The sequence below is a fragment of the Apodemus sylvaticus genome, chromosome 5, assembly GCF_947179515.1.
Source record: "Apodemus sylvaticus chromosome 5, mApoSyl1.1, whole genome shotgun sequence".
NCBI classification, from domain to species: Eukaryota; Metazoa; Chordata; class Mammalia; order Rodentia; family Muridae; genus Apodemus; species Apodemus sylvaticus.
This window is the reverse complement of record NC_067476.1, coordinates 163,828,908-163,855,966: the sequence shown is the minus strand read 5'-3', so window position 1 is coordinate 163,855,966 and position 27,059 is coordinate 163,828,908. Positions and strand designations below refer to the sequence as shown.

General features: G+C 50.7%; 1 protein-coding gene across 1 annotated transcript; it reads right to left on the bottom strand.

Annotated features, from left to right (window-relative positions):
* Positions 1–107: 107 nt before the first annotated feature.
* On the bottom strand, positions 108–24,258 carry Col9a3 (collagen type IX alpha 3 chain). The gene is made up of 32 exons (XM_052184531.1): positions 24,140–24,258; positions 23,522–23,590; positions 22,378–22,413; positions 21,605–21,676; positions 20,960–21,013; positions 19,908–19,943; positions 19,631–19,654; positions 19,344–19,397; positions 18,939–18,992; positions 18,605–18,646; positions 17,499–17,555; positions 16,993–17,046; positions 16,260–16,313; positions 15,928–15,981; positions 15,450–15,503; positions 14,924–14,977; positions 14,101–14,154; positions 13,216–13,269; positions 13,061–13,114; positions 12,480–12,524; positions 12,328–12,381; positions 11,894–11,947; positions 11,320–11,373; positions 10,691–10,762; positions 9,167–9,202; positions 8,058–8,102; positions 6,883–6,915; positions 6,552–6,698; positions 6,308–6,362; positions 5,551–5,733; positions 3,078–3,155; positions 108–832 (listed from the first exon to the last, which is right to left on the bottom strand). Exons 1-32 carry the CDS (start codon positions 24,203–24,205, stop codon positions 642–644), a joined length of 2,043 nt encoding a protein of 680 aa, XP_052040491.1. The 5' UTR covers positions 24,206–24,258; the 3' UTR covers positions 108–641.
* Positions 24,259–27,059: the final 2,801 nt, after the last annotated feature.

Below are 27,059 nucleotides of genomic sequence, written 5' to 3'. Positions count from 1 at the left end.
GCTCCTTTTGCCCATAAACATTTTCGCAGTACATTGCTTTAATGCCCACATTTCCATATTGTGAGGCAATGCTTTATGTGTAATAAACTGTATGTTTGGAACAAAGGTTTCCAGTGAGTAGCTTTATTTATTATGACAGATGGTGCAGTGTAGTCCCTTGAATAAATACTGGGTGTCAGAGATACTAAGCTTGCAATAGAAAGCAGGTGAAGCAGACATTAAGTTCCTTGCCTTCATCACACTGTAGCCAGAACTAATCTTAAGGGTTAGAAGATTGCTTTATTGGTAGTCTATCATAGGCTTTATATAAATGTTATGTAAACAAGTCTCTTGAGTGTTTTTATCTCATGGAATTGTACAAAAACTCTTAGATAATGCCATCCCTCCCAGATGCTGGGTTTAAAGTCTCCATCCCTAAGGCCTGTGTCTGAGGTATTGCTGTCACAGATGAATGGGCTGCCATAAATCCTGAAGATGGGACAGCAACAGTGCCACCAATAGATGCTCTTGGGGCCAGGCAGCAGGCCAGGAAGGACCAGCCGACTGTAGCCAGCCACTGCCCATTCTTGTCCATAGCCACATCGCTCGTCCCTGCTGCCTGCTGGAGTGCTCTGTCAGTCATTTCCTACCGAAGGCCTTGTTTATGAGCTCCGAGGACCCGACTTTTCCCCACCTCCTCCTAACACAGCTCCTTGGCAGGCTGAGGTGTCACAAATCCCTGGGGTCCCCTGAGCACCAGCAGCTCCAGGAAGGCCAGGATCACCGGGAAGGCCAGGCTCACCATGAGCACCATCTCGACCATCTTTGCTGATGCCAGGCACACCTTGAGGCCCTAGAAACCAGGAGAGCACAGTTAGAGGCCATGAGAACCCCATAATAGCGGCCATTCACAGTCTACTTGGAAGAGTCTCTCTAGTGGCTTACTTCTGAACAGTGCAAAAGGTCAGAGATGAAGAGCTCAGGCACAGAGCCCAAAAGAGCAGGGGAAAGACAGGTGACTGGGTAAGAGGTGGGCAGGTAGGTACAGCGGAGGCCAGGCTAGTCACAAAGAGTGTATGTTCTGAAGATACAGTGCACTCTGGTCTCAGAAGGGCTTGTGGGGTACATATCAAGAGCATATTTAGGAGGGGCTGGAGAAACAGCTTAGCAGTTAAAAGCACTGTTGCTTTTCCTGAGGTCCTGAGTTCAGTTCCCAGCACCTACGTGGTAACTGTGGTCTCCTATAACTCATGGAATCTGATGGCCTTTTCTGGTAGAAGGATGTATATGCAGACAAAAACACCCATGTACATAAAAAATACAAATCTTTTTTAAAAATCAAATTTGTTGTTGGCAGGCAGACTGGGAAGAAGTTACAGTTTTACCTAACAGTAATAGGCCATAGCCATTTAACATGAAATGTTCCAAATGTGAGGACACATCTGGGAGTGGCAGCTTAGAGGTAATACTTAAGGCCACACAGGTAAACATGTAACCCAGGGCTGTCAACAGGACAGTAAGGAGAACAAATAATCAGAGGGTCAGGGGTGCCTTGAAGAAAAATTGTGCCTCAGTGAAAGAGGCAAAATACCTCATGAAGGAGGGTACTGCACCTCACAGAGGAGGAGGGGTGTACCTTGTGAGGCTTATGAGGTGGGAGACACCTTACAAAGGAGAGGTCACAGAGGAAGTAAGGAGGGTCACCCAAGCACATCTGCCTATTTCTGGCTAGAGGAACCCAGAGAGGAGCGCTCTCTGGGATACACAGGTGTGGATGAAATTCCTTAGGAGGCCTGTAGGTGTCATAAATTCATCCTACTGCAGCCTCCTCAGTGCTGAGATTACAAGTATGTGCCATCACACCTGGCCCAGAGCATTCAGGTTTTACATTAAGATACTGAAACATGGCCATCAAGATGACTCAGCAGGTAGAAGCATTCGCTCAAGTCTGGTAGCTCGAACTTAATATCCAGGACCCATGTAAAAGAAGAGAACTGACTCCACAAAGTTGTGCTCTAATCTCTACATGTGTGCTATTGTACGTGTGTATGTGTGCACATAGGCTCACACATACACAAAGTAAAAATAATGTTTATGTGTTCAATTAAGAGAAAGAGAATTTGGCACCTCACTTCCAGAAGATCCTGCTATACTACTCCTGGGCATATACCCAGAAGACTCCCCACCATGTAATAAGGATACATGTTCTACAATGTTCATAGCAGCCCTATTTATAATTGCCAGATGCTGGAAAGAATCCAGGTATCCCTCAACAGAAGAGTGGATGCAAAAAATGTGGTATATCTACACAATGGAGTACTATTCAGCCATTAGAAACAATGAATTCGGGCTGGTGAGATGGCTCAGCAGTTAAGAGCACTGACTGCTCTTCCGAAGGTCCTGAGTTCAAATCCCAGCAACCACATGGTGGCTCACAACCATCTGTAATGAGATCCGATGCCCTCTTCTGGTGTGTCTGAAGACAGCTATGGTGTACTTACATTTATAATAAATAAATAAATCTAAAAAAAAAAAAAAAAAAGAAACAATGAATTCATGAAATTCTTAGGCAAATGGATGGAGCTAGAGAATATCATACTAAGTGAGGTAACCCAGACTCAAAAGGTGAATCATGGTATGCACTCACTAATAAGTGGATATTAACCTAGAAAACTGGAATACCCAAAACATAATCCACACATCAAATGAGGTACAAGAAGAAAGGAGGAGTGGCCCCTGGTTCTGGAAAGACTCAGTGAAACAGTATTCAGCAAAACCAGAATGGGGAAGTGGGAAGGGGTGGGTGGGAGGACAGGGGAAGAGAAGGGGGCTTACGGGACTTTCGGGGAGTGGGGGGGCTAGAAAAGGGGAAATCATTTGAAATGTAAATAAATTATATCGAATAAAAAAAAAAGAGAAAGAGAATTTTCTGGAACAGGCAGTATATTTAGCAGGATACAACTTAACCAAACCTACTTACAGAAAAAATTTTACAAACTAAAGAAATTAGAAGCAGTTCCTAACCAGGTCCTTAATGCTTTGCCAAATGAAAAAGATTTCCAGCCCTTCCCCAGAACTGTGTAACGACAGTGGCCTACCTTGGTAGCCCTGGTCCCCAGCAGGCCCGTCCAGCCCTGCACCTGTTGCTCCCTTGTCTCCTCTGTCACCCTGGCCCCCTGCAATGAGGAAAGGAACAGGTGAGTTAGTGCAGATGCCCGCCTCCAGCTATGGCATTTCCCATCTTGTTTCCACAGAGCTTGCTGCTTTTTTAAGCATTTCCTGAACTGAGGCTGTTTACCAGAGTGCGGCTCAGTGAAAGTCTGACAGAGTTAACATGCCTACATCCCCAACACATCAGCTGATACCACCCTTACCTCCAAAATCACTGGTGGAATTTTAGTTTTGTTGGAAATATTTATGACTCTGAAACAAATGTGTTGTTTGGTGTTCATGTTTTCAATGTGAGTTTTGACCCATGGTTTATCAAAGTTGCTTTATTTTACTTTTATTGAGACAAAGTCTCAGTCTGTGGTCCAGGCCTATAGCTCACTATGCAGCCCATGCTGAGTTCCAACTCACAGTGATCCTCCTGCCTCAGTCCTTCAAGTGCTGGGGTCACATGGGGCGCTATAGTGTGTGGGCTCTGCCTGCCAGGTGTTTTTAAATATCCCCCTAAGTGTTCTTCAATTCCTTCACCTCTGTTTTGGTCTAGTTATGGTTACACAGGGCTGGGGCTACAGCTCCATGACAGAGCACTTGCCTAGTATGCATGAGGCCCAACCTTTCCCAGCAACTCAAGAACAGCAAAAGTAAAAAGCAAACAACCTCCAATGACAGAGGTACAGCTAGGAGGGTTTTCTGGCATCTCAGAGTTCTAGGACAATGACACATGGAGGTGTGATTGTGGTTCAAGTCTAAAGCCATTGCTACTTGTTTTGAACTATTATACCCTCCTGCTGTTAGGAGTGGTGGTGGTGTCTGCAGTTGCCAGTGGTATGGAGAGGCTGCCCTGGTGTGTGAGATTTAATGCCTTCTGAGAGTTCACTGGTTCCCTGTGGTGGATCTCAATTCAACACTGTGCTTCCAAGGAGGTCTCTGGACAGCAATGACCATGGCCTGTGCCGGGTGTTTGAGGTCTAACCACACATGTATATTCTCCACAGTGGGCTCATGGCATCCTGATGCACACTCAAAATCAAAGTTTCCAAGTGCCTCCCACAGAATGGACAATGTGGCATGCCTACCTCCAAACAGAAAACATGTTTACATGGCCATCCCAGCAGGCTTCCTGGAACCTCTGTATCCCTGTCATGGCCTTCAGTGTCAAACTGGTTACCTCAGAGGATCTACCCAGGTACAAAATGTTCTAAGTTTTCATTTTAGCCTAGAAATAATTCAGATGTCCGTTTGGAAATCCTATACATTTTTTTAAAAAAGGTAGTCACTCACACCATACCAGATGACACAGGCTACAGAGGCCACACTCTGGAGGAGTGGCAGAGAAAACAGTTATTAGAAAGTTGATTTGGGATAGACACTGCACTGAGACAAAATGAATTCTTCATGTTTGCTCTCTAGTGTTGAAATTTCTCAATCTCCAAGAATTTTAAAAACAAGTGAAAATGATGTGCAAATTATACCAAGTCAACCAGCATACCAGAGTTTTAAGTTTAACCTTGAAGGTGACAGGGACTCAGAGAATCGCTTTCCATACAGATTTTTTTCTTAAAGCTACTTTTGGGAAGCAGGAAGCTATTGGCCAATCAGTCAGAACCAGGTGGAATCAGGCGCTTAAAACTTATCACCAGAGCAACATAAGGCTTGAGAAATCTGCATTTTAAAATACATGAATTCCAACGGGCTTTGGAAAAGGCTGGTGCCCATTGGTTCACACAGTAGGGCATCACAGCCCCCAGTTTGTATCTGATGCTCCAGCAGTCTTTCAGCCAGCTGTCTATAGCTTGCACCAGTAGCTATGACATCAGCAGACAATAAGGTCTGACCTGTCTGATTCTCATCATCTTAAATACAGCTGAACTAGTTGTTTTTGCTGTTTGCAACTGACATTAATGTGTACCACCAATCTTCATTAAAGTCTGGGCTCCAGAGTGAAAGTGAGTTCCTATTAGTTATTGTTCACAACCCAAACACATTTTGTTCTGATGGAATTTGAACAACATATCACATACCACAGATTGGTAAGAAATTACCTGTGCTGGCCCCCAAAACACAAAGGCCCAGCCCTCTCCCTGAATGAGTCCTAGAATGTATGTGGTATAACCAGATTGTTGACTGCATCTTTATAGCATTTCTAGCTAAGCCATATAGATTGTGGTGTTGCTTTCAGGTCTCATGACCATGAGGCGAATCAAGGGCAGAAATGGCATTCTCTCATTCAGCTGACATTGAACCCGAGTGTTTCTTGAGTCCTCTCTTCCCTGCATCTCAGGAGGAAGGTATCTCAGCACAAAAAGGCAGGGCTGTGCTATTCAGTGCTGCAGAAAACTAGGGTTTCCTTATGTGTCTGAGATACTGCAGCATGACCATGTCTTGCTTGAGTCAACTACTTACCCCTTGGTCCAGGATCTCCTAGTTCCCCAGTTGGACCACGGTATCCAGGGGGACCCCGAGCGCCCGGGTGGCCAATGGAGCCTGGCGGGCCTGGCGGGCCTGGGGGTCCAGCTGGACCAGGCCTGCCGATGGAGCCTGGTGCTAAGGGCTTCCTCAGGTGTGCAGCCAACTGTGCAATTTGCTCTTTTGGAAAACAAAGTGCCAAGCACATACTTCAGAGATGATTACCAAAACATCTTCATGCAAAGTATAATTTAGCTCTCTTGTCAGAAGGGGATTTTCATTTACTGACCAGAAACGATTATTTTATCTGCTCTAGAGTATTCCAGGGGAGTCAGGAGGGTCCCTTCTCTTGGGCTACCTCACATGCTGGAATGAGAAGTTCAAAGCCACTCGAGAAAGTGTCCCTTCTAGTCAAAGGACAAGGTGGTTTCTTCCTTGTAATTGCTTTATGGTTTTTCGAGACAGGGTTTCTCTGCGTAGCCCTGGCTGTTGGGGAACTCACTCTGTAGACTAGGCTGGCCTCAAACTCAGGGATCCACCTCTCAAGTACAAGGATTAAAAGCATGCATCACCCCCACCCAGGTTCTTCCTTGTAATTGTTACCCTCAGTGGTTAGTTGGGGCTCCTCTGAGGACCCTGCCTTGTGTCAAGTGCTGGGAAGAGGGTAGCCCTCCTTGAGGTCAGAGAACAGGTAAGGCAGAAAGAACAGAAGGGCAGAGCTGTGTGAGAGGCAGGGTATGCACAGGAGACTCACCACTGATCATCCCCCCACATAGCTCCCTGATGCGCTGTTCACTGGCTTCCTTGCCCTGAAAGTCACCCAGGTTCATCAGCAGGTGGGGCAGTGCACCAGTAGCTCTGACCTAACCCAGCACCTCACTCCCAAAACAACTGATAGTTCTCAAACAAAACAAAAGAAACAAAAGCATACCCAACCATGATCTAAGCCTAGCACAAGTCCAAAACCCACAACACAAGAGAAAGGAAAAGCTACAAACCGCAATTCCAGGCTTTCCTGTGATGCCTGGGACACCCTGTAGGCCTTGGAGGCCCAGTGGACCTGGGGGACCAGGTACACCCTGGACTCCACTGGTGCCATTGGGGCCCTGAATGCCTTTGGGGCCCAGTTCCCCTCGGCTGCCAGACTGCAGAGAAACAAGAGGAAGGAGGTCAGAGTGAGCCCTCCTTGGGAAGGCTTATACCTCAGGAATGAATGGCCACCACAACTCAGATCTAGACAGTATCTTACAAGGCACCTACCAACTTAGAGGTGGATGGGAGCCTGTGGGCTCCTCAGATGTGTTGTCAAAGTATCTGGGATGTACTTACCTCTCCTTTTTGTCCAATGGGGCCATTAGGACCCTGTGAAGAGGAGGTGCATGTATCAACTATGGGGTGTGTGGAAGTAGCTCTGAAAACTGACCTAGCACATGATTAGTAGAGGTCAGCACTCAAGTACCTCCCACAAGAACACACTGCCAACGATGTTCTTCCCTCTCGCCTACCAATGCAGTTTTCATCTCTTTTTCCCCTGAAATTTGACTTCAGTGGCTGCATGGAACTTGCTCTTACACCTGAATGTCTCACTTCCAGTCTCTTCACTGTGGCATTATAAATGCTGAGTTGAACACCTCTGCCCTGCGACTCTGGGCCTTTCCCTAGCTGGGACCTCATCATTTTGACCAGCTCCAAGTGTGTAAGTGAGTTGATTGAGCTCTGCTTGATACTGTGAGCTATCTGAAGCTGAGGCAGGAAAGGATGAGTGGGGAAGTCCCCACTGGCTCACTATTAAGGTAACTGGCACCTCATTGATGTTTGTAGCTGGCAGGAGCTCTGTCCCACACAACCCCTGCCTATCAATCCATCAGTTTAAGGATGATCAGGTGGGACTGATTCTAAGGCTCTGTCAAGAATTTGCCAAGGTAAAGAACAATCAACTGGGGTTATTTACATTAATGGTGTAAGAGGTTTACAGTGGTCAATGGTTGCTACCTGAAAGCAAGATCCCCAGAGTTAGGCTAGCTCTGTGTCACTTGGACAAAAAGGAAACACATCACGACAGAACTGAAATTCCTAGCCACCTTGAAGCCAGAAAGGACTTCCCATCAGAGACCCAAGGCAGTCCTGTTCCTGCTGCCTCAGGAGAGCTGTGAGGTGGGACTCAGCAGGGGTTTTGTTTTATAACAGGCCCAGGTTCCAGCTCTGTAAAAAGTGAGGTTTTCTCTGCTTAGACCTCAGCAGTGGCTGATTCAAGCAAGGTGACCTTCCTAGGCAGAATGTGACAAAGTTCCCAGAGAGTCCTACACCTCAGCAGGGAACCACCCTGCCTGTGTCTCCTGGATCCCACTTTCCCCTACCACAAAATGGGATGCCAAGGCCTGGGCACATGGTGGGTATTATTCATACCTTACCCATCATCCTCAGATACCTCATCAATGAGACAGTTACCACCCAAACTGACCATGTGGCTCTCAGTTTGCAGTAAGGGGCTCAGCCATACTCACCAGCTCTCCTTTGTCCCCTGGAAGACCATCAGAACCTGCAATGCCCTGGGGACAACACACTAATGTCACCAATGGCTCCTCCCCACCTGAAGTCACTTGCCTATTTATTCCTGATCCTAAGACTGAGGCCAGAGTCCAGGCCAGGATCCTGTACTAGACAGAACTCCCAAAGCAACACAAAAACCCCAGAACCACCGTCCACGAGAACTACAAAACTGAAGACACTTATTTGAAATGTGAGGCTTTCCTAATAGTAGCTCCTTGATGGTATTAGATGGAGAAGCCCTGGATCACTCAGGAGGAAGCAGTCACTGTGAAGATGGATGGCAGCAGCCACAGTTCACCCTCTGAGCTGTTTCAGGAAGGAAAGGGCTTCAGAGAGAAGCCACATGGCTCTAACCTGCTTTTACAACATAAATCTTAGAGCCCAAACTTCACCCCTTTTAAAAACCCAGTAGCAGCTTTTTTCACCCAAGCCATATAGCAATCATCTGGACAACTACTTTTCATAGAGAAAATCTCTTATAAGTATCAATTAAAAAAGCCAGTGAGCTGAGGCAGGAAATAGGTGGGACACCTCCAGGAGAGAGAGGATTCTAGGAAATAGAGTATAAAGCAGAGATTGAGGAGGTGTGTGTGTGTGTGTGTAAGTGTAAACCAGCAGTTAGTTGATCTCAGGATAAAGAGAAAATAAAAAGAGATTCAAGGGAAATGCTCAGGAGACTCGAAGAAGTAGGCCAGGACTGAAGAGAGGTAACCAACCAAGTGGTAGACATAGAATAGTTTGAATGGGTTAAATGTTATGAGCTAGCCAGGGAATGAGCCAAAGCTTGTGGCAAATACATTTAATAATAAATAATTAGTCTCAGAGTTGTTATTGTTGAGAACTAAGTGGCCGGAAAGGATAAACAGATTGAATTTTTTACAACTTGTACCCAGTAAAAGCAGATGACTTTGTTTCTGCTGACACCCAGGGCTGTGCTAAATGGGGGTGGGGAAAACAGAAGCAAAATGGAGGGAAGAGACACATCAGAGCCTCTCAAGAATTTTGAAAGTAAATCCACAGCCATCTGGCCTAGAGCCGACCTGACCATGCACTGGATTCTCACCTGGTCTCCCTTAGGGCCTGTGGCACCTCCTGGACCCTAAACAGAGAGAAGGTTTTGGATTAGAGGAACCCTGGAAATCCCCATGGGGGGGCTCACAGCCCTGCATAGCAGAGGCAGGAATCCCACCTACAGCAGGTATAAAAATGTCTCCTATGGCAGGAGGCTTAGAAACAGCACCCCAGCCCCAGTTACCAAACCCAAGTCCATAGATGACAGCAGTAGACAGCCATCCATCCCCACCGGTCCTTCAAGGGTCAGCTTTCCCTGGACAGCAGCTGTCTATTGCTCAGTGGACAGTGAATAAATCAGCTACTGCTGTCTGTGATTTCTCTCTCTCTCTCTCACACACACACACATATTTACTCATTCACACACATGAAAGAGAAAGATAGAGACAGACAGACAGACAGACACACACACAGAGAGAGACAGAGAGAGAGAGAGAGAGAGAGAGAGAGAGAGAGAGAGAGAGAGAGAGAGAGAGAGAGAAACTGCTCTTGTAGTGAACCTGGGTTTGGTTCCCAGCATTGCGTCAGGGGCTCACATCCATCTGTAACTCTAGTTCCAGGGACTGACATTCCCTCTGACATCCTTAGGCTCTTGTATACCTGTGATACACATACATCCACGTAGGCAAGCACCATACACATAAGTTTAAAATAAATAAAATCTTTTTTAGAAAGATAATTAAATGTGAAAACAAAGGCAAGAGCTATCCAAAGAAGAGAAAGTCAGTGAAGCGTCTCCTCCCTGCTGGGACTGGGGCAGACATCTCCAAGGTTTTCCCTCTCCCTGCTTAGAGTCCTCAGAGTTATTGGCAAATTCCCTAACCCCTGGAATTTCCTGTCTAGAGGCTAATAAAACACCCACTGTCCTGCTGCATGGTGCTGGTTTCTGTACAGACACATGGCTCCCTGTGTCTGTAGAGGTCCTTAAAGCCTCCAGTGGTTGCATGCACACATTTAAAGAGTGCTTTGTTCTTGCCAAGTGGGAATCAAGAAAGCAATCACATAGCCTCTAAATATCTGATGTATGTATGGTCTAGGCCCCAGACCAGACCCCCAGACTCCTTCCAGGGGATTCCAGGCCTTATCTACTAACCAGTGAGGACCTGAGTAAGCTACCACTCCCTGGGCCTGTCCCTGCAGAACGCCAATGTTGCTGGCTACTGTAGGACCATCAGCAAAGAGTCTTGGGGAGTTACATGTTTGAAACACAGGGGTCATTCAGGTCTGAGCTCACACCCAACTGCAGCCTAGAGCCTCAAGTTTCCACTTCTGCCCCTGCCCCAGTTACTGGTTCTTCTAGGCCTGCACGCAGGGCTTGCGATAGAGCAGTGAGGATCCTAGATCCCTTCTTGTCCGAGAACACCACCAAGAGAATAAGCAAGAAAAGAATTGAGGGCACCTGTCCTCAGAGTTGGTGCTACCATCCCTGCCACCCACATGGGAAGGAGTGGGCTGCTGCTGGCTTGGGTCTATGCAGACTGGTTAGAGGAGGGAGGCGGAAGAGAAGGACCCTTACCCGGTCACCCACATCTCCCCGTAGGCCTTGGGGGCCTGGAAGGCCAGGGTCTCCTATGCTGCCTTTTTGGCCCTGTGAATTGGATAAGATCCCCATTAATCAGTGTTAGGGTTCTGTCTAAGCTCCACCCCACAATTACCTGGCAACAGCTAGGTATGCCCCTCCCCACAGTTGCCTGGCAACAGCCAGGTAGGCCTGTCCTATAAAAGAGGGTGCTGGACCCCCTCCTCTCTCTCTAACCTTTTGGCACTCTTACCTCTTACTCCTCTAGACCCTCTTGGACTCTCCTCCCCTCTCCCCTCTCTCCATGTGGTCATGGCCTCCACTTCTCTACTTTCTCTCTCCTCTCACTGCCTTTCTCTGCCTCCACTACCCCGTTAACTCCCGTCCTCTGCCCTGAATAAACTCTACTCTATACCATGTCTGTGTATGTCTGGTCCCTCGGGGGAAGGGATGCCTACTGGGGCACCCCCTTACCCAACACTGCCATATACCATTCTTTCTAAAACCTCTTTCTCTTTTTATGAACACAACAGTCAGCACCCAGAAGAATCCAGCCAGGATTACTCCTTTCCCCAGCCAACCAGGGCTCAATGGCTCAAACCTTGCTCCAACCTTACTTTACCCACCTGGAAGCCACGGACGCCAGGAGCCCCAGGAGGACCTTGTGGGCCAAGGGCCCCCTAAAAGACCAAGATATGAGTGGATATTGTGAGATCTGGGAGTTCCTGGAGGCTCTAGGAGTCTTTGTGGTCTAGGAAAGGTCTAGGCACCAGGTGTGCCTCCATGGGAGGTGGGGGGTGAGTAGACAGTGAACAAGTCTTGAGCCATCTCTCTAAGTTGCTTCTGTTTGGAAGCACAAGACATGTTCCGGGACAATTAAGTGTGGGAAATGCATCTCAGGGCTTATGTAGTCTATATCCAAATTGTCAGGCTAGCTGAGTGCTGTCCACAGGCCCTTAGAGAAGGTTGACTCCACAGGTTATAGTACATCTATAGATGCCAGGGTCTCAGCTGCATTGTAACATATAAAGAATCTGAGGCTAGGGTAGCCTAGCATGGCACCATTATTCTAGAGGATGAGGGATAAAGAAGGCCAAATTCACCCATCTCCTACCATTCCCAGGCGTTGAGGAACTGAACCATTTATACACCCAACATGCTACCCCTATGCCTCTCAAGGAGCTCTGTCCTCCTACTCACCACTGAGCCCCTGTGACCAGCCTCACCACGCTCCCCTGGAACACCAACATCTCCCTGTAAGGGAAGAAAAGGTGAAGTCAGGATCCCCTTTGACATATGTGAGAAGGGGCAAGGTCTCTGTGTACATATGGAGAGAGCAGAGTCCCTATGTACACATACAGGAAGGGGACAGAGTCCCCCCCCACACACACACACAGTGTAGGGAAGGACAGGTCCCCAGCTTGCATAGACAAGACAGTCTTCATATACAACAGGGAAAGGGCAGGCTCCCTGTGTACACATGGGGGGAGAACAAGGTAGTCCTGCACATATGTGTACAGCTTTTCCCTGTACACATGCCAGAGGGGTAGAGTCCTTGTGTCCACACAGGGGAGGAGGAAAGGGAGAAGCAATATCCTCCTATGTACACATAGGGAAGGGCTATGAATACTCACGGGGATACCTGGCTCTCCAGAGGGGCCAGCCTCGCCCAGCTCCCCAGTTCTACCCTATACAAGTGAAGAGACAATGAACACTATGTCCTCTCCACCCACCACACAGCACTGCATGCTGTGTCTCCTCTCTTTAGGGGGAAACAGCCACTTACCGGTTCTCCCTTCTCGCCTTTGGATCCTGCTCGTCCAGGGAGACCCTGCCAGAATAGGGATCAGGGGTCAGGGTCAAGATAAGGGCCTAGTCAGGTTCAGAGATGAAATGAAGGTAACAGTCTTGGTCAAGGCTGGAGTTTGGGTTAGGGGTAATGCTAGGGCTAGGGTCAGGGCTGGGGGCCAGAATCAGAGCCAAGACTGCTGAGCCCACAGAGGACATCCGGGTAGAGAATGTTCACAGTGCGACTGCATAGTGTCCACATGGGCAGTATGCTAAGCCAGGCAGAGTGCTCCCAAAAGGTAAAGCTGACCCCAGGGGTAAAGTCGACTCTCACAGTCTCCTCAGTCTGACGCAGAGGCCCTGTGGGCACTCCCAGGCAGTGTCCTCGGGGTGACCCCACAATGTTCCAGGATGAACACAGGCGCATTTCCACATGTCCCACAGGTGAGAGTACAGCTGTGCTAAAGTAGACCCCTGACTTCTAGCACCAGGGATGGGCTAGATCCCAATAGATCCATTCCTAGGACAAATGCAGAAACTAACCCCAGAGCAACTAACCTATCTATCTGGGGCACTCACCGGCAGCCCATTGGGGCCTTTCTCTCCTGGGGCACCATTGCGACCAGCCTCTCCCTGTAAGGACAGTGAGCAGGGTATGAGGCCAAATGATGCTGAGGCCTTGGGAAGCTGAACTCCTCTACCTCCTCCCAGCAAGCATCCAGCAAGGCACCAACCTTCTCACCATCAAGTCCTGGTACACCATCCTTGCCATCCTTGCCTGGCATGCCCTAAGGACAAAGGACAATGTTAGGCCCTTCAGACAGAGAAACACCTTGTCCCCCTGAAAAACCCCTTCCTTACCCTCTAAACTAAAAATGTCTCTTGAGTCTCTGATAGTGGCTATGTTTTCCAGGCTAAGTAGCAATATGCTACCCTCAGAGACCCTGCAAGGGAGTGTGTAGACAGGACGCTTGGGACCCTCAGCATACCCATCCTGTTTGCTGACCCGGCCTATCACCCTTTCTTCTCAGGAATCAGATAAGCCTGATCTTAGACTACCAATTTCTGTAGGGGTATGGCAGCTGCAGAACTTCAGGCTGGAGCAAAAGGGTCATGAGAGCTACTGTGGGGTGCAGTGGGGTCTCAGGCTGCAGGGAGTTGGTAGGTGCTGATGGAGATTTCTGGGAACTGCTGGAGATATGGGAAGCTGCCAGGGAGGCCATGGGTTTCTGGGACAGCTAGAGTAATTGGTGGTTACTGTTGGGAGTATTGATGTGGCTGTGGGTACTGGGGCTGCTAGGTGTTGCTATGGGTTTCTGGGAGTTTTGGGAAGCTGCTGGGAGTGCTGGGGCTTCTGGGAGCTGAAGAACCACAGTGGTTTGAATGGCAAGGAGGTATTGGGAGGTTAGACTACATACAACATGGGCACTTTTGAGCAGGGTCTCTGATCTATCATGGGTCATACACCTGTGAAGCAGGGCCCTGTGAATGGAAGGACTAAAGAGAGCCTAAGGAGAATAGTCACAACTGACGATAGCTACGCCAAGAGTAGCAACACTGGGGACAGTTTGTATGACCCCAACACAGCGCTTGACCCCGCATATGTCCGAGATACTCACTGGTTCTCCACCTGGCCCAGCCACTCCAGGGATTCCTTTGGGACCAGGCCTGCCCTAAAAGAAACATGGGACAGAAGCAGCTGTAGTTGAGAGACCCCCAAGGAACATTCCCTCTTGCCTGTCCCCAAAGGCTCAGCCACACAGGCCCAGCTTTTGAAACATCAGGTATACTGTGCTTCCCCTGGGGAGAGTCATGGCTCATCCCAACCTGTAGAGACAGGTTCCATCATCAGAGCCTCTTTAAGCACCTTAGGAGTTGTAGACACTGTGGTACTGCTCAGCCACTAGTCTTGGGTGGGGAAGAAGAGGTTTGAAGGCGGCCAGAGGCAAATGTTTGGTGATAGCCACTTTTGTTCAGGAGAAACCTGGGTGTCTACTTAGCTTCTGTCCCCATGCCTCACTACAGAGCCCCCATCTGTAGCAGAGGAGTCTAAGATGGTGAAGTACAGGAAGTAAATGTCTGCCTAGCACCCAGGGCTAGCAATGGGTGCCAGCCCACTCTGGGACTGGACTAGAGCCAGGATTTGAACTCAGTGGCCTATTCTCCAGTCTCTGCTCAGAGATCTTTACTGCTGGCTGCTCTGGAGAGGCCCAGAATCTTCCATATGAGCTTTGGGTGTTTGTAGGGGGCAGGTAGAGGGCCTGAACCCTTCAGATCCAGGCCCCTTTCTAGCAGTTTATACCTCTTCCACGACAGGGCACAGCATAGAGAGCCTCCCTACCCCTGGCAGGGGCTCTCTTAAGTATCCTCCACCCCCAGCCACAGAAATTAGATCAGGCTCTTCATAGAAAGGTTGAGAGAACCAGGCTCCCTCTCACTTACCAGGTCTCCCTTAGGGCCACGGAACCCTTCTGGTCCCCTTTCACCTCTGTCACCCTAAAATATAACAAGGGGGTAGGGACAGGGTTAATACCACAGAGAAGGCAAAAAAGCTGTGGGTCTTGCCTGAAGGCCCTCCAGATTTTGCCTGGGTTAGCTCTCTAGACCTGGTCACAGGCAGCCTCCTGCGGCAGAAAGTCACATAGGACAATGACATTCCACCACAGTCCCCAGCTCATATCCAGACAACAAAGGAAGCAGATTTCCCATGCAGGCCAGATGCCCCATGCTCCAGCTGTCTGTCACCAGCATGCCACATTGTCCTGTGCTACTTCTCCTGTGCCCTGGGACCTCATAGATACACCACCCCTCGCTATGTCCCGAGTCCCCCATGTGACAGAGTAGGGGCACCCCAGTGGGATGAAGGGTAGCATGTCTGTGAACCAGCAGCAGGATGGTAAGGCCGAGGTGTCAGAGGGTCTGGGTTGGTGCAAACCAAGTCCACCTTCCAGCCTAGATAGATACGTACCACTTTTCCAGGTGCTCCTGGGATCCCAGGGGGGCCCCGAAACCCAATGGGACCCTGCAAAGGAGAGAAGGCATATAAAGTCCTCTCATAGGAAAAGATACTCAGAAGGAGGCTCCAGCACAGCCTCAAGTTGCCATCCAGGAAGAACATTTTTGTTTTAAAGATGTATTTATTTTATGTATGTGAGTACACTGTTGCTGTCTTCAGACACACCAGAAGAGAGCATCAGATCTCATTGCAGATGGTTGTGAGCCACCATGTGGTTGCTGGGAACTGAACTCAGGACCTCTAGAAGAGTAGTCAGTGCTCTTAACCACTGAGCCATCTCTCCAGTCCCCAGGAAGGGCTTTGATGCTGGATGCTGAGGTTCTTTTATCTTGAGCCTCAGCAGAATTGGGGCTTGAACCATTCCAGATACCCAACGGCCTGGGCTGACCTCAGTGGACCCAAAGCCCCGCAATGAGCCAATAGCACTTACCCGGTCCCCAGGGGACCCTAGTGGCCCTGGAAGTCCTGGTGATCCTCGTGGGCCCTGAGGGGACAGAACCAGAGCTACAGGGACCAGATAATACATCTACCTGAAGAACACCATAAGTGTGGCCTCTGAGTCCCCCAAACCCTTGCCATCATCCCTAAAAGTGTCTGATGTTGCTAAGGCCTTGGGAGCGAGCAACATTAGCCCTGGTGTCAGCGTGGATGTGACCCTCTCTCAAGAGCTGGTTAACTATCCCTGAAGTCTAAAATAGCTTTTTTGGGGGTGACCATCAAAGGGGCCTCCACCTTACCACCCCCATCCCTCCCTAGTCTCACCTGTAGCCCCACGGTGCCTGGGATTCCAGGAGGCCCAGGGGGGCCAGGATTACCCTACAACAGAGAAAGCAGTAGTCAGACAGTTCACCCTGGTTCTAGCATCTTTCCACTGCCCACTGGCCCCTCCCACAAGCCTGAGCCATGAAAGGCACCCCTCCTACTTTAGAACTGAGCCATGAGGTTGAATGAGGTAGGGGAGGGATACTTGCCTACAGCTGTGAAAAGACAACATAAATCATGGTGACCTCATAGTCACCATCATGGCCTGGGAGGGTCAGGGGTCTCAGTTCAAGCAGGGTCAATGGGGAAATACCTACTCTACGCTCAGCAGTCTGTACATCCAGAAGTCTGAACTCAGCCACTCCGGCCATCTAGACCTCTTCCCAGAATGCAATAAGGACAGACAGGGCTTTCTAGGACAGTGGCCGCTGGTTGAGAGTGGCAGAGGCTGCTATGTACATGTTAGGCTCAGAGCCAAGTGTCCTCAAGGGACCCTCAGCATCCCAGGAACTTCCACATAAGGTCAGATAGGGTAGAAAGGAATTTGTTTACATGAAAGGATCCAGGTCACCCAGCTCTGACTAGCCAGACCCCACTGAGGAAATATTGGCAGCAGGTACCTACCCAGAACAAGCATATGAGGTTCCAAGGTTCTAGGCCCTTCCCCCAGCCACCACCCCTACCACGGCTGCGTTTCTAGGTCAGTTAGCCACACCTGGACAGCGTTTTTTACCTTCTCACCATCTTTGCCAACTTCCCCTTGTTCCCCTTTGTAGCCAGTAGGCCCCTGAAAACAAACACAGAAGTTACAGTCCGCAGACCCACGTGTGCCCCTGCACCCATCTGCCTATGCAGAATCAAGGGCTGTGTAGCCATTTAGTGAGAACAGTAGCCTGTCATTCAAAGTCCAGGGCCAGGAACCAGACAAGGGAAACTGAGGCCCAAGGGAGTTTGTGACTACGCTACCCAAGGGTCTCAAGAGGAATAGGGTTAGGATCAGGCCCATCTCCTCTCTGTCTCTGCCTCCTCTGATCTCCTAGGCCAGGTCTAGCCTGGTCAGAGCAGCTTCCAGTATGTCACTGGAGTAGAGAAGTCAGGATGAGTTGATGGATAATTCTATCTCCCTCTACAGTACAGAGTCTAGACTCAGACTCTGAGTCTGCATAGCCTGTGGGGACCCAATGGCCTCAGTCAGGTTAGTGGAGATTATGCTCAGCTCACCCACAGCTGCCAGCTCACCTTGAACCCTGGCATTCCCGGGGGTCCCGGAGGGCCTGGAGGGCAGATGGCGGGACACTGTTGAAAAAGTAGAAGGATCAGACCCTTCCAAGACAAATGAGGCAGGATGAGAGAGAGACCAGCAGTAGGGAGTGGGAGAACTGCGAAGGACCACCTCTCCAGTGATGGAGACAAGCCTAAACAGGGCCCCATTCAGTGCTGGCATGAGGTGAAGTGACCGCAGAGAGCTGGGTGGCAGCCAGTTACCTTCCTGCACAGCACAGACTTCTCTACAGACAGGCTCAGCCTCAAAGCAGCCTATTTACATACCGCTGCGACTCCACAAAGGGGCCTTCATCGTGTGACTACCAGGCACCTGGTGACTGTTAGGAGGAATGCCACATGAACTCGACTTATGGTGCTAATCTCTGGTTTGATGGCATATCCCATGCCACACACCTAGGGAACTGATGGTTTCTAGCTCTCTTCACACTGATTCGGCCAGGTCGAGGCTGGGTGTATAGTGAGTTCCATATTGACTTCTACCCACCAGCCCATCCCAGAGGCTCGACACTGGCCTCATTTAGAAGAACCCTACTTCCCCCTTCTAGAGCAAATGCCAGGGATGCCAAATAAGGGTGAAGAGACTTGGACAGATGACCATCAGTGTTACATGGAACTGCATCTACATGGGGATGAGAACCAGTCACAAACTCTCTTTTGGGAACTAGAAACCTTCTGCAACAGACTTGGCCTGTTGATCACCCAGTGCAGTGGCTACTTAACACTGACACTGAGAGCAGCTAAGAGGTGACTGCAGGAAGCAGAGTTGCCACCTGAGGGATCTGTACTGATTCGGTGTCAGCTCCCTATGGCTAGTAGCTTTGTTAGGGACAACGCAGAGGTAGGCAGTGAGGTCAGGCTTGTGCCTGGAGCCATCTGCAGCTCCCTCTCAGGCCTTCTTGCTGAGCAAGCAGGTCCCTCTAGGAATAGAAATGCTGTCTTGGAAGACAACCTCCCACCCCCACCCCCACCCTCCACCTCTGCCACACAGCAGCCTCAGGCAAGACCTGTCTTCCAAAGCAGGAACATCCCATAATCCCTCCATAATCACCACAAATGCATACCTGCAGATCAGTAGCACCTTCAGGGAGGACTCCAGGGTTTCCCTTCAACATACAAAGAGGTAACTGGTGTGTATCTACCCTCCTACACTTTATCCTTGACTTCAATCTAACAGGGGCTTGAAATCCTCAATCCTATCTCCCTCCCCAGTGGCCAGTGCAAGACACTGCTGACTAATCTGTAGTGTGGGGGACAATAGAAAACATCTATCCTTGGGGCAAAGTGACCTTAAGTCTCCCACCTGCTTCTGGAGAATGGCACAGAGCCTGGGCAGGGATTACAGTGGGCTAGTCCATTTAATCTAGGATGCCTGATAGAGTCCCCTCCAGTACTTACAGGAGGTCCAGGAGGTCCTGGGGGGCCAGGCAGGCCTGGAAGTCCAGAGGGTCCCTACAGAGGATTCATGACTCAGAGTAGAGCTTGCCCCACTGAGTGAGGTCACCAGCTTCCCCCAAAATGGAGGACACTACAGCTCCCTTTAATCCACCCTGGATGAAGCCATGCCGGTATCTGTCTGTCTGTCACCCACCCTGAGTCATGGGCCACTCTCTGCCTGGGCTTCTGTCAGTGCCCACCAGGTCAGGAGGATTGGGGTTCAGGGGAGGGAAGAGTGAGGAGAGAGTGAACAGGAAGAGGGAAGGGACCGTGAGAAGGTAACTAGGAGGAGGAACAGGGAGCCTCTGGTTAGGTGTGGAGACCACATGCACCCCTGCAGCAGAGGTACAGGGAGTAGTCACTCACCGGGGGGCCTCGTAGACCAATCCCACCTGGGAGGCCACTCACTCCTGCCTCTCCCTGGAGGAGGTAAAAAAGAGGGAAATGGGCAACCTGTGACCCTGAATGGGGGAATCCCACCAGCGCCATCTGCCCTTTGAAAACTCCAGGACTCCATATGTGAAGTAGTCAGGAAGTGTCCTTAGAAGACCACTCCACCATGATCTGGGATATCCCAGAGAAAATGGGCTTCAGTGAGAGCTGCTCTGGGAACATACATGTTGGGGAGGGGCTGGAGGGTGGTAAATACTCACAGGAGGTCCAGGGAGGCCTTTGCCCTGCAAAGCCAAGAATAAGGTCAGAACATAGGTGGACCCTGACACCCACAAGGCATGGTGTGTAGGAGTTCAGGGAAAGTGAGGTACCTGATTTAGGAGAATCACCCCTCCCCCCCCACTAACACAGAGGTCATAGCCCAGATAAAGCTCCAGGAGTCCAGGCCAGAACACAAGACACAGGAGAGGCTGCAAGGGACCCCAGGGATGCCATGCCACAATAAAAACTCCACGGGAAGGAGAGGATGGTACTTACTCCAAGTCCTGGTGGCCCTGGGGGTCCTAGGCTTCCCTGGAAAGGAAAACAAGGGTCAGAGTACACAGGAAAGAAACTCCAGCCTTTGTTTGCATTTTCTTTCCATTGGAGCCTAAGTCATAACTCTGTCAAGATGAGGATCAAGGAGAGAAACCTCTATAGAGAACAGAGGCTGTGCACGGTTCTGCTGTCCTAGAAACCTAGGTGAGTGTGGAGAACAAGTGTGGGCCAAGAAAGTTGCTAGTGGGTGGGCAGAACCAACAGGAGGGGCAAGATACAAAGGAAGGCATGAGCCATACAGTTAGGGACCCCGGCCTGCCCTCTGGGAAGCTGTGCCAACACTAGCCTACAGAGGCTCCTGAGACTTCAGGCCTTGGTTTATGTGAGAATAAACCTGCTTGGTAGAAAGGTCTGAAATGATTGGTTTCCCAAGAAATGGGTACATGCTGATCCTTACAGTGTAGTCACAGTGTCCCCCAGACAGCCTGGGCCCTGCCCATCCCAGCCTAAGCAAGTAGCAGTCCAGCTGGCCACCAGCTAGCTACTCTCATTCAGGTGTTCCACACATCTGAGTCCCCATGCTAGCTCTGTTCTTGTGTCCTGCCCACCCCTCTTGCTCTCTGGGGTGCTTTGTGATCACCACCACCTCTTCTGAAGTGAAAGAGAATTGTGGACACAGCTCTGCCCTCAGGAACAGTGGAAGGAGAGAGTCAGTTTGCTAGGGAATGGGGGATTCAGTGAAGATGGTCGGACTCAGGGATGTGAAGTGGTTTCTCCTGTGCGGAGAGGAGGGACACCTGTGCTATGCTGCACGGCTCCGCCTGCTCTGAATGCCAAGATGATGCTGACCAGGTGTAGCTGTGGGGTTTCTGGGGAGGAGGACCCAGGGGCTGTGCACTCAACATTCCCCACCCCACCTGAAATGGAGCAATGGGACAGGGCCTAGCAAGTACAGTCATGGACACCATCCACAGAGCTTCTACCCTGATGGCCTTGTGAGCCACCTGGGAACCTAACCGTGGGATAGCAACTATGAGACTTGAGACACTTACCCGTTCTCCAGGGGCACCTTTGGGTCCTGCGGGTCCATCCCTCCCTGTCAGACCCTGGAGAGGGAGGCAGAGGATGGGCTCAAGAAGCCACCCAATGAGTAGTACATGCTATGCCATGGGAAGAGTGACCCACAGACGCTTAACTACGAACCCAGAGACACAGACCAGCACACACACAGTGCACCCGAAGCTCTAGGAGGGGATGGGGCCAGCATGTGGAAAAATCTGCTACCAAGCCCCGTGATGACTAAACATAGGCACAGCAGCTCAGTCCTAAATCCTGCTGGCCAGTGCCGGAGCCGGGCCTTGACAACAGCACTCACTATCCATCAAGGCATCAGGGGGCTCGGAGGGACACCGGTGTGGCCAGCATGGGGCAGGAAACCTGACAATGGGCCCTTGTTCTTGAATCAGCAAGAGCTGATGGGGCTGCAGACTACAGGAAACTGGTTCTGTCTCAGCCAGGAGCTGGCAGAGTCTGGGATGAAGGCCAGGGACCCCCGTTGGGAACTCCTGTGACCTCTGTCAAGACAAGGTTTCCTGCCTGAATAAGCCCAGCTGCAGGAAAGCAGTGAAAGCCTGACCCTTGGCTGGGCCGGGACACGGGTGAGGTGAGGCAGGGATATAGGAGGAGGGTGCACTCACGTCTACACCAGGCAGTCCTGGCAGTCCTGCCTCTCCTGGCTTCCCCGGCTTCCCTGAGGTCCCTTTGGGTCCCTGGGTGGGAGGAAAGGACAGAGTTATGCAACAAGTACTTGGCTTTAGGCTTTACCTTCCATCAAGGAAGATAAGTCCTCTCTGTGTTGGGTACCAGCCAGCCACGGTGATGGGTCCTCACCCTGCTACTCCGCTGGACCCCATGAGACTGCCCCAGTCCCGTTGCATCAACTGGATGTTCACCAACAGACCCAGCATCACCAGCAAAACACCAACAGGGTTACTGCACAGGAACGTCAGTGGCTGAGGATCTTCAGCCAAGGTGAGGGGCCCACACAGGCATAGTGGGGAGACATTACAGAGTTCTATCCCCTTTCTGGTTTGGGACTCTGCTCAGTCTGGTTAAACACTGGCACAGCTTCCAGCCAGACTGAGCAGAGTCCCATAGACTGGACTCTGTCCTCCGGCCTCTCCTAGGACAACACAGGCCCTCATCAGTGAGGACAGGTCCACCCCTCCCCTTTTCTTTTTCTTTTTCTTTTTTTAAGTAGATTTATGTATTTATTGTGTATACACTGTTCTGCCTGAGTATAGGCCTGCAGGACAGAAAGAGGGCATCAGATCTTATTAAGGATGGTTGTGAGCCACCATGTGGTTGCTGGGATTTGAACTTAGGACCTTTGGAAGAGCAGTCAGTGCTCTTAACCACTGAGCCATCTCTCCAGCCCCACCCCTCCCCCTTTTCAAACAGAGACACTTACTGGAAGGCCAGGCAGACCCGGAGGGCCAGCTTCTCCCTGCGGAAATGAAAGTGAGCACATAGAAAGAAGCCCTGCAAACAGGAAACACACCCCAGAGCTGGGCCATTCTCCAATCCAGTCCTCAAAGCTAGGCCCATGGAAATATTGTGGGGTCCCCAGATCCTCTCATCTATACCTGGGGACCTCGCCTCTGCAAGCTTGCCAGGGATGGGGTGAGCTAGGAATCGGCTCAGCTACACAACATCTGGGATCATCTAGGAACACAGCGGCACAGTAGCCCCCAAGAGACACTCCGTACGGTCCCTCTGCGCTGACTTAAGAGCTTTACAGAGTGGCTGTGGCTATCTGAGCGACCTCTTGACTCCAATCATTAGGGAAACAGCACTTCCTCACCCATTCTCTAAGGTGTCCCACCAGCCCTATGCTCCGTGGACACCTGCCGACGGGTGAACCTTTCATATGAAGCTTTGAGAGCCTCAGAGCCTGGACACTCAGCTACAGCAGAGGGTAAGGTCCCGAGCTTCCCAGGTCCAACATGGTGGCCCAGGAGGGATGTGAGGGAGCCTGTGGCCATTACAGCTGAGCTAGGTTTTTGGGACTCTTGGGAGTCTGAGAAGAGTTCAGGGCATTCTTAGTGTAACTTCCCACAACTCTCTATGGAGTCCCTAGGGGAGCACATGCATGGCTGGAAGCTGACCCCATGAGAAGCCTTCCACTCTAGATGATGGGACAGGGTGCGGTTAAGCTGCAAGACTTCAGTTATCCCTCCCCCCCCCCCGCCCCCGAAATGTTTGGACCATAACTGGATGGATGGTACTGCCTAAAGATACCATCTCCGAGGTCAAGTTGGATCCCAGTCCCTCCCTGACTAGCTCTATTCTCAGCCCCAGCAAGACCCATAGGTCTCCAGAGTAACAGGCCACTCACCCCTGAAATATAGGACCACATGAGTCTCGGGGCCCAAATTTCTAGCTCAAGGACCACCCTGTCATCTGTACTCCAGAATCTGACTCAAAAAGGAATGAGGTCCTTTTAGCTCTACTGGGGTACCCTGTGTCACTCTAGCTCTCAGAGGAGTCCCTTGGGTTTGTGGTCACAAGGCCAGGAGTCTCAGGGCACCTTCCACATTCCTCTCCCAACTCACATCGATGCCATCCTTTCCGGGCTTTCCAGGAGGCCCTTGGGGACCAGGGGGGCCTCGAGGTCCCACTTTCTGAAATTGAGATAAGTTATTAGGTAGGCCTCTTTTCCAGCATGTCATCTCTCCCGTCCCATCTTCCCCAGCCCAGGAAACTCTGGGGCCTGTGACAATGGCCCATGACCTTCCTCCCTGCCTGCCTTAAAAATCCCCAAAGTCTCCTGCACTGGAGCCTGGCGCCAAGGCAGTTTGGCCCCGTTTGCGCCAGGAGCCGCTATGCTAGGGCCCCCGCAGGGAATCTCCAGGAACAAAGGCAACATTGTTTGTTCTGAGCGTGGTGGCAGTGGTGGCAGCGCTTGGCAGCGGTCTGACTCGGTTAGGTGAAGACAAGTGGAAGCCTAGGATCATGGCTGGCATGTCCCGGTGTCCGTGGGGCTCAGCTGCATCACCAGAACTCGCTGGCCGGAGAGAGGCCGTGAAGAGACTGCCACAGATGTCCTCGAGGGTCCTTGGCGGTGGGACTCAGGTGTTGGCCCCAAGGGGACTCAGGAGTTGTCCCAGGCTATACAGTTCGATGTCCGGCCCTATCCCCGACCCCATAAGCACCCGCGGGCCCACGCTCACCTGCGCGGAGGTGGCCGTCAGGAGCTGCCCCAGCAGCAGCAGAGCGAGGGCAGGCGCTCCGGTCATGGCTGGCAGGCACTCTGAGCGGCTGGCGCTGAGCGGCTGGCGCCGAGCGGCGGGCAGCAGGGTGGGGAGAGGGGCTGGAGGCGGCGCGAGGCCGTGCGCCCCGCCCTGCCCCGCCCCACCCGCGCACAAGCCCCTCATTCAGCCGGGCCCACCTGAGCCGGCGGGGCGCCGCGTGGGCTGGAAAGAAAAAACCCAGCAACATTTTCTGGCCCTCCTGTTGAGTTAAAATTATCCCAGGACCGCGCGTTACACACGCACCTTTCAGCGCACAAGAAGGACTCTTTTTCTCTCCCACTCCTCTCCTGGAAGAACCCCCACAGTGAAGGGCACGCCCAAGCCGCCCAAATCCCAGGAGATCCCTGTGGGTAGAGCTTCCTTTCCAAAGCCTACCATGGCAAGGATTCTGTATAATGACAGTCCAGCACTTCTTGCTAGCCACCCCAGCCCTTTCTCTAGAGCTTGGAACCAGGTTCTGGTGCAGGTGGTGGTCGATAGTTCTTTTCAACCACCACAGCAAAGCCTCGTAAGCTGCACCGTGACCCAGGAGGGATCAAGATGAACTGGAAGAGAAGCAGCCTGAAGTTCAAGGCTGCTGGAGGAGATAAGGACCCAATGTTAAGACCTGGAAGTAGGCCTCCAGTATCTATCCCTTAACCTTCCTTCAGATTATTTTACTAGGTTATATGTATGAGTGTTTTGCCTGCATACAAGTGCATGATGTGCATGCCTGGTGCCCAGAAGTCAGAAAGATGGTTATGAGCCTCCAGGTGGATACTGGGTATTGAATATGGGTCCTCTACAGGAGTAACAAGTGCTCCTAAATAGCTCATCTAATGCCCTAGCTAGCCCCTTCCCTTGAATCTTTCAAATGCCGAAATCACCTGAGGCTGCAGGCTCCCAGCCTACCTGTCCTTTCTGCAAACCTGAACTTCCAGGACGTGGTAAAAGTTTCATGCCTGCAGGTAGGGATCACGTGACAGGAGTTAACACCAATAGAGTGGTTAAGGGTAAGGGTGTATATATAAGCAAAATGGTCCCAATAGGAAGCTATGGCTTTCACCTGCCAAGTGAGGTAATTGGAGATTCTCACTCCACTACCAAGCATTGCTACCTGCTCAGCTCTGCAGCAGGTGTCTGAGAAAGAACACAGGAGTGGAACAAGGCAAAGCTCAGAAAGCCTTGCCCTCAAGCAGCCTGAGACACACCAAAACAACTCATCAGAAAATTGTATTGTGGGCTGGTGAGATGCCTCAGCGATTAAGAGCACTGACTGCTCTTCCAAAGGTCCTGAGTTCAAATCCCAGCAACCATATGGTGGCTCACAACCATCCATAATGAGACCTGACACCCTCTTTGGGTATGTCTAAAGACAGTGTACTTACATATAATAATAAATAAATCTTTTTTAAAAAAAAATGTGTTGCGCCAGGCGGTGGTGGCGCACGCCTGTAATCCCAGCACTTGGGAGGCAAAGGCAGGTGGATTTCTGAGTTCGAGGCCATCCTGGTCTACAGAGTGAGTTCCAGGACAGCCAGGGCTATACAGAGAAACCCTGTCTCGAAAAAAACCAAATCAAAAAAAAAAAAAGAAAAAAAAAGTGTTGCAATAAGGGAAGCAGTTCAGATGGCAGAGGCTGCAGTTGGGATTAGAGCATCATGGCCCCTATAACGTACTTCCCACCTGACTCAGGTTCCTCTGGCCACCTCAGCACCTAGCATGTGGTGTGTTGGACAACTGGTGGAAGCCACTCAGATGAGGCACCGATGGCCTTTAGAGTGGGTCTGGGGGACAGTTTAGCACTGAGGCAGACTTGGGCTTCAGCTGTGCCACACCCCCAATATCTGCAGACCTCCCAGCACCTGCCTTTGAGCTGTGCAGAACTGTATGAAGCTTTGCTTACCTGTTTTGGTCATGATTCTTCTTAAAGGTCAGGGGGATCAAGTGAGCTACAATGCCCAGTCATTTCTAGAGCCTCTCCTCACTTTCAAGTGTTGATATTCCCCATCCAACTTGACTCTCAGTTATCTAGTCAAAGGTGCCTGGATACTTGGGATCAGAGGGCCCCCAACTGAGGTTACCAGATGCCTTCTATGCATCTCACAGCATCTATTTCTACATCATGATGGAAGCCTTACCAATGAGCCAAATGTCAGCTAAAGTGCCAGGGGCTCATAGCCTCCTTGAGTTAGCCTTAGGAGGGCCCTGCACCACGGCTGAAACGGCACTGGGCCCTTAGATTCAACTCAGGGGTAACCGTGCTTGCTTTCCACTTCATTTGCACAAAGACATGTGTGGCTCTCTCTTCTCCAAGGTTCACATTGGGGAATCAGAAGAGGTAAAACCAGGACAGAGAAGCTATAATGGGATGCCAGTCTGATGGGCCATATGGCCTTAAGATAGCACCTCTGGGAGGCCTGTCAGTAGAGGGGCAAGACAGAACGGACTGGTCTAGACTTGCAGACATGCAAACCCAGCACTGTTCCCAGGCGGTGTACCAGCTAAGGGGCTGATAATCCAGCCTTCTATTCACACAAACACACACCCCAAGACAAGGTTTCTCTGTGTAACAGCCCTGTCTGTCCTGGAACTTGATTTGTAGACCAGGCTGACCTCAAACTCAAGAGTCCTCTCCCCCTTGAGGACTGAAATTTAAAAGCATGAGCCACCACATCCAGCTTTCAGAAGGCTGTATATTTAGAAGCCTGTGTGGTGTATTTGTGCTTGGAACCTGTTCCCAGCAAGAGCTATGTAGGCAAAATACCATGAGTGGCACTGGCCACGATGCTTTCAACTGGGGACAACAGAGAAAGCTAGAGGTTACAGGCAACCAAACAGGACACTGGCCACACCAAAA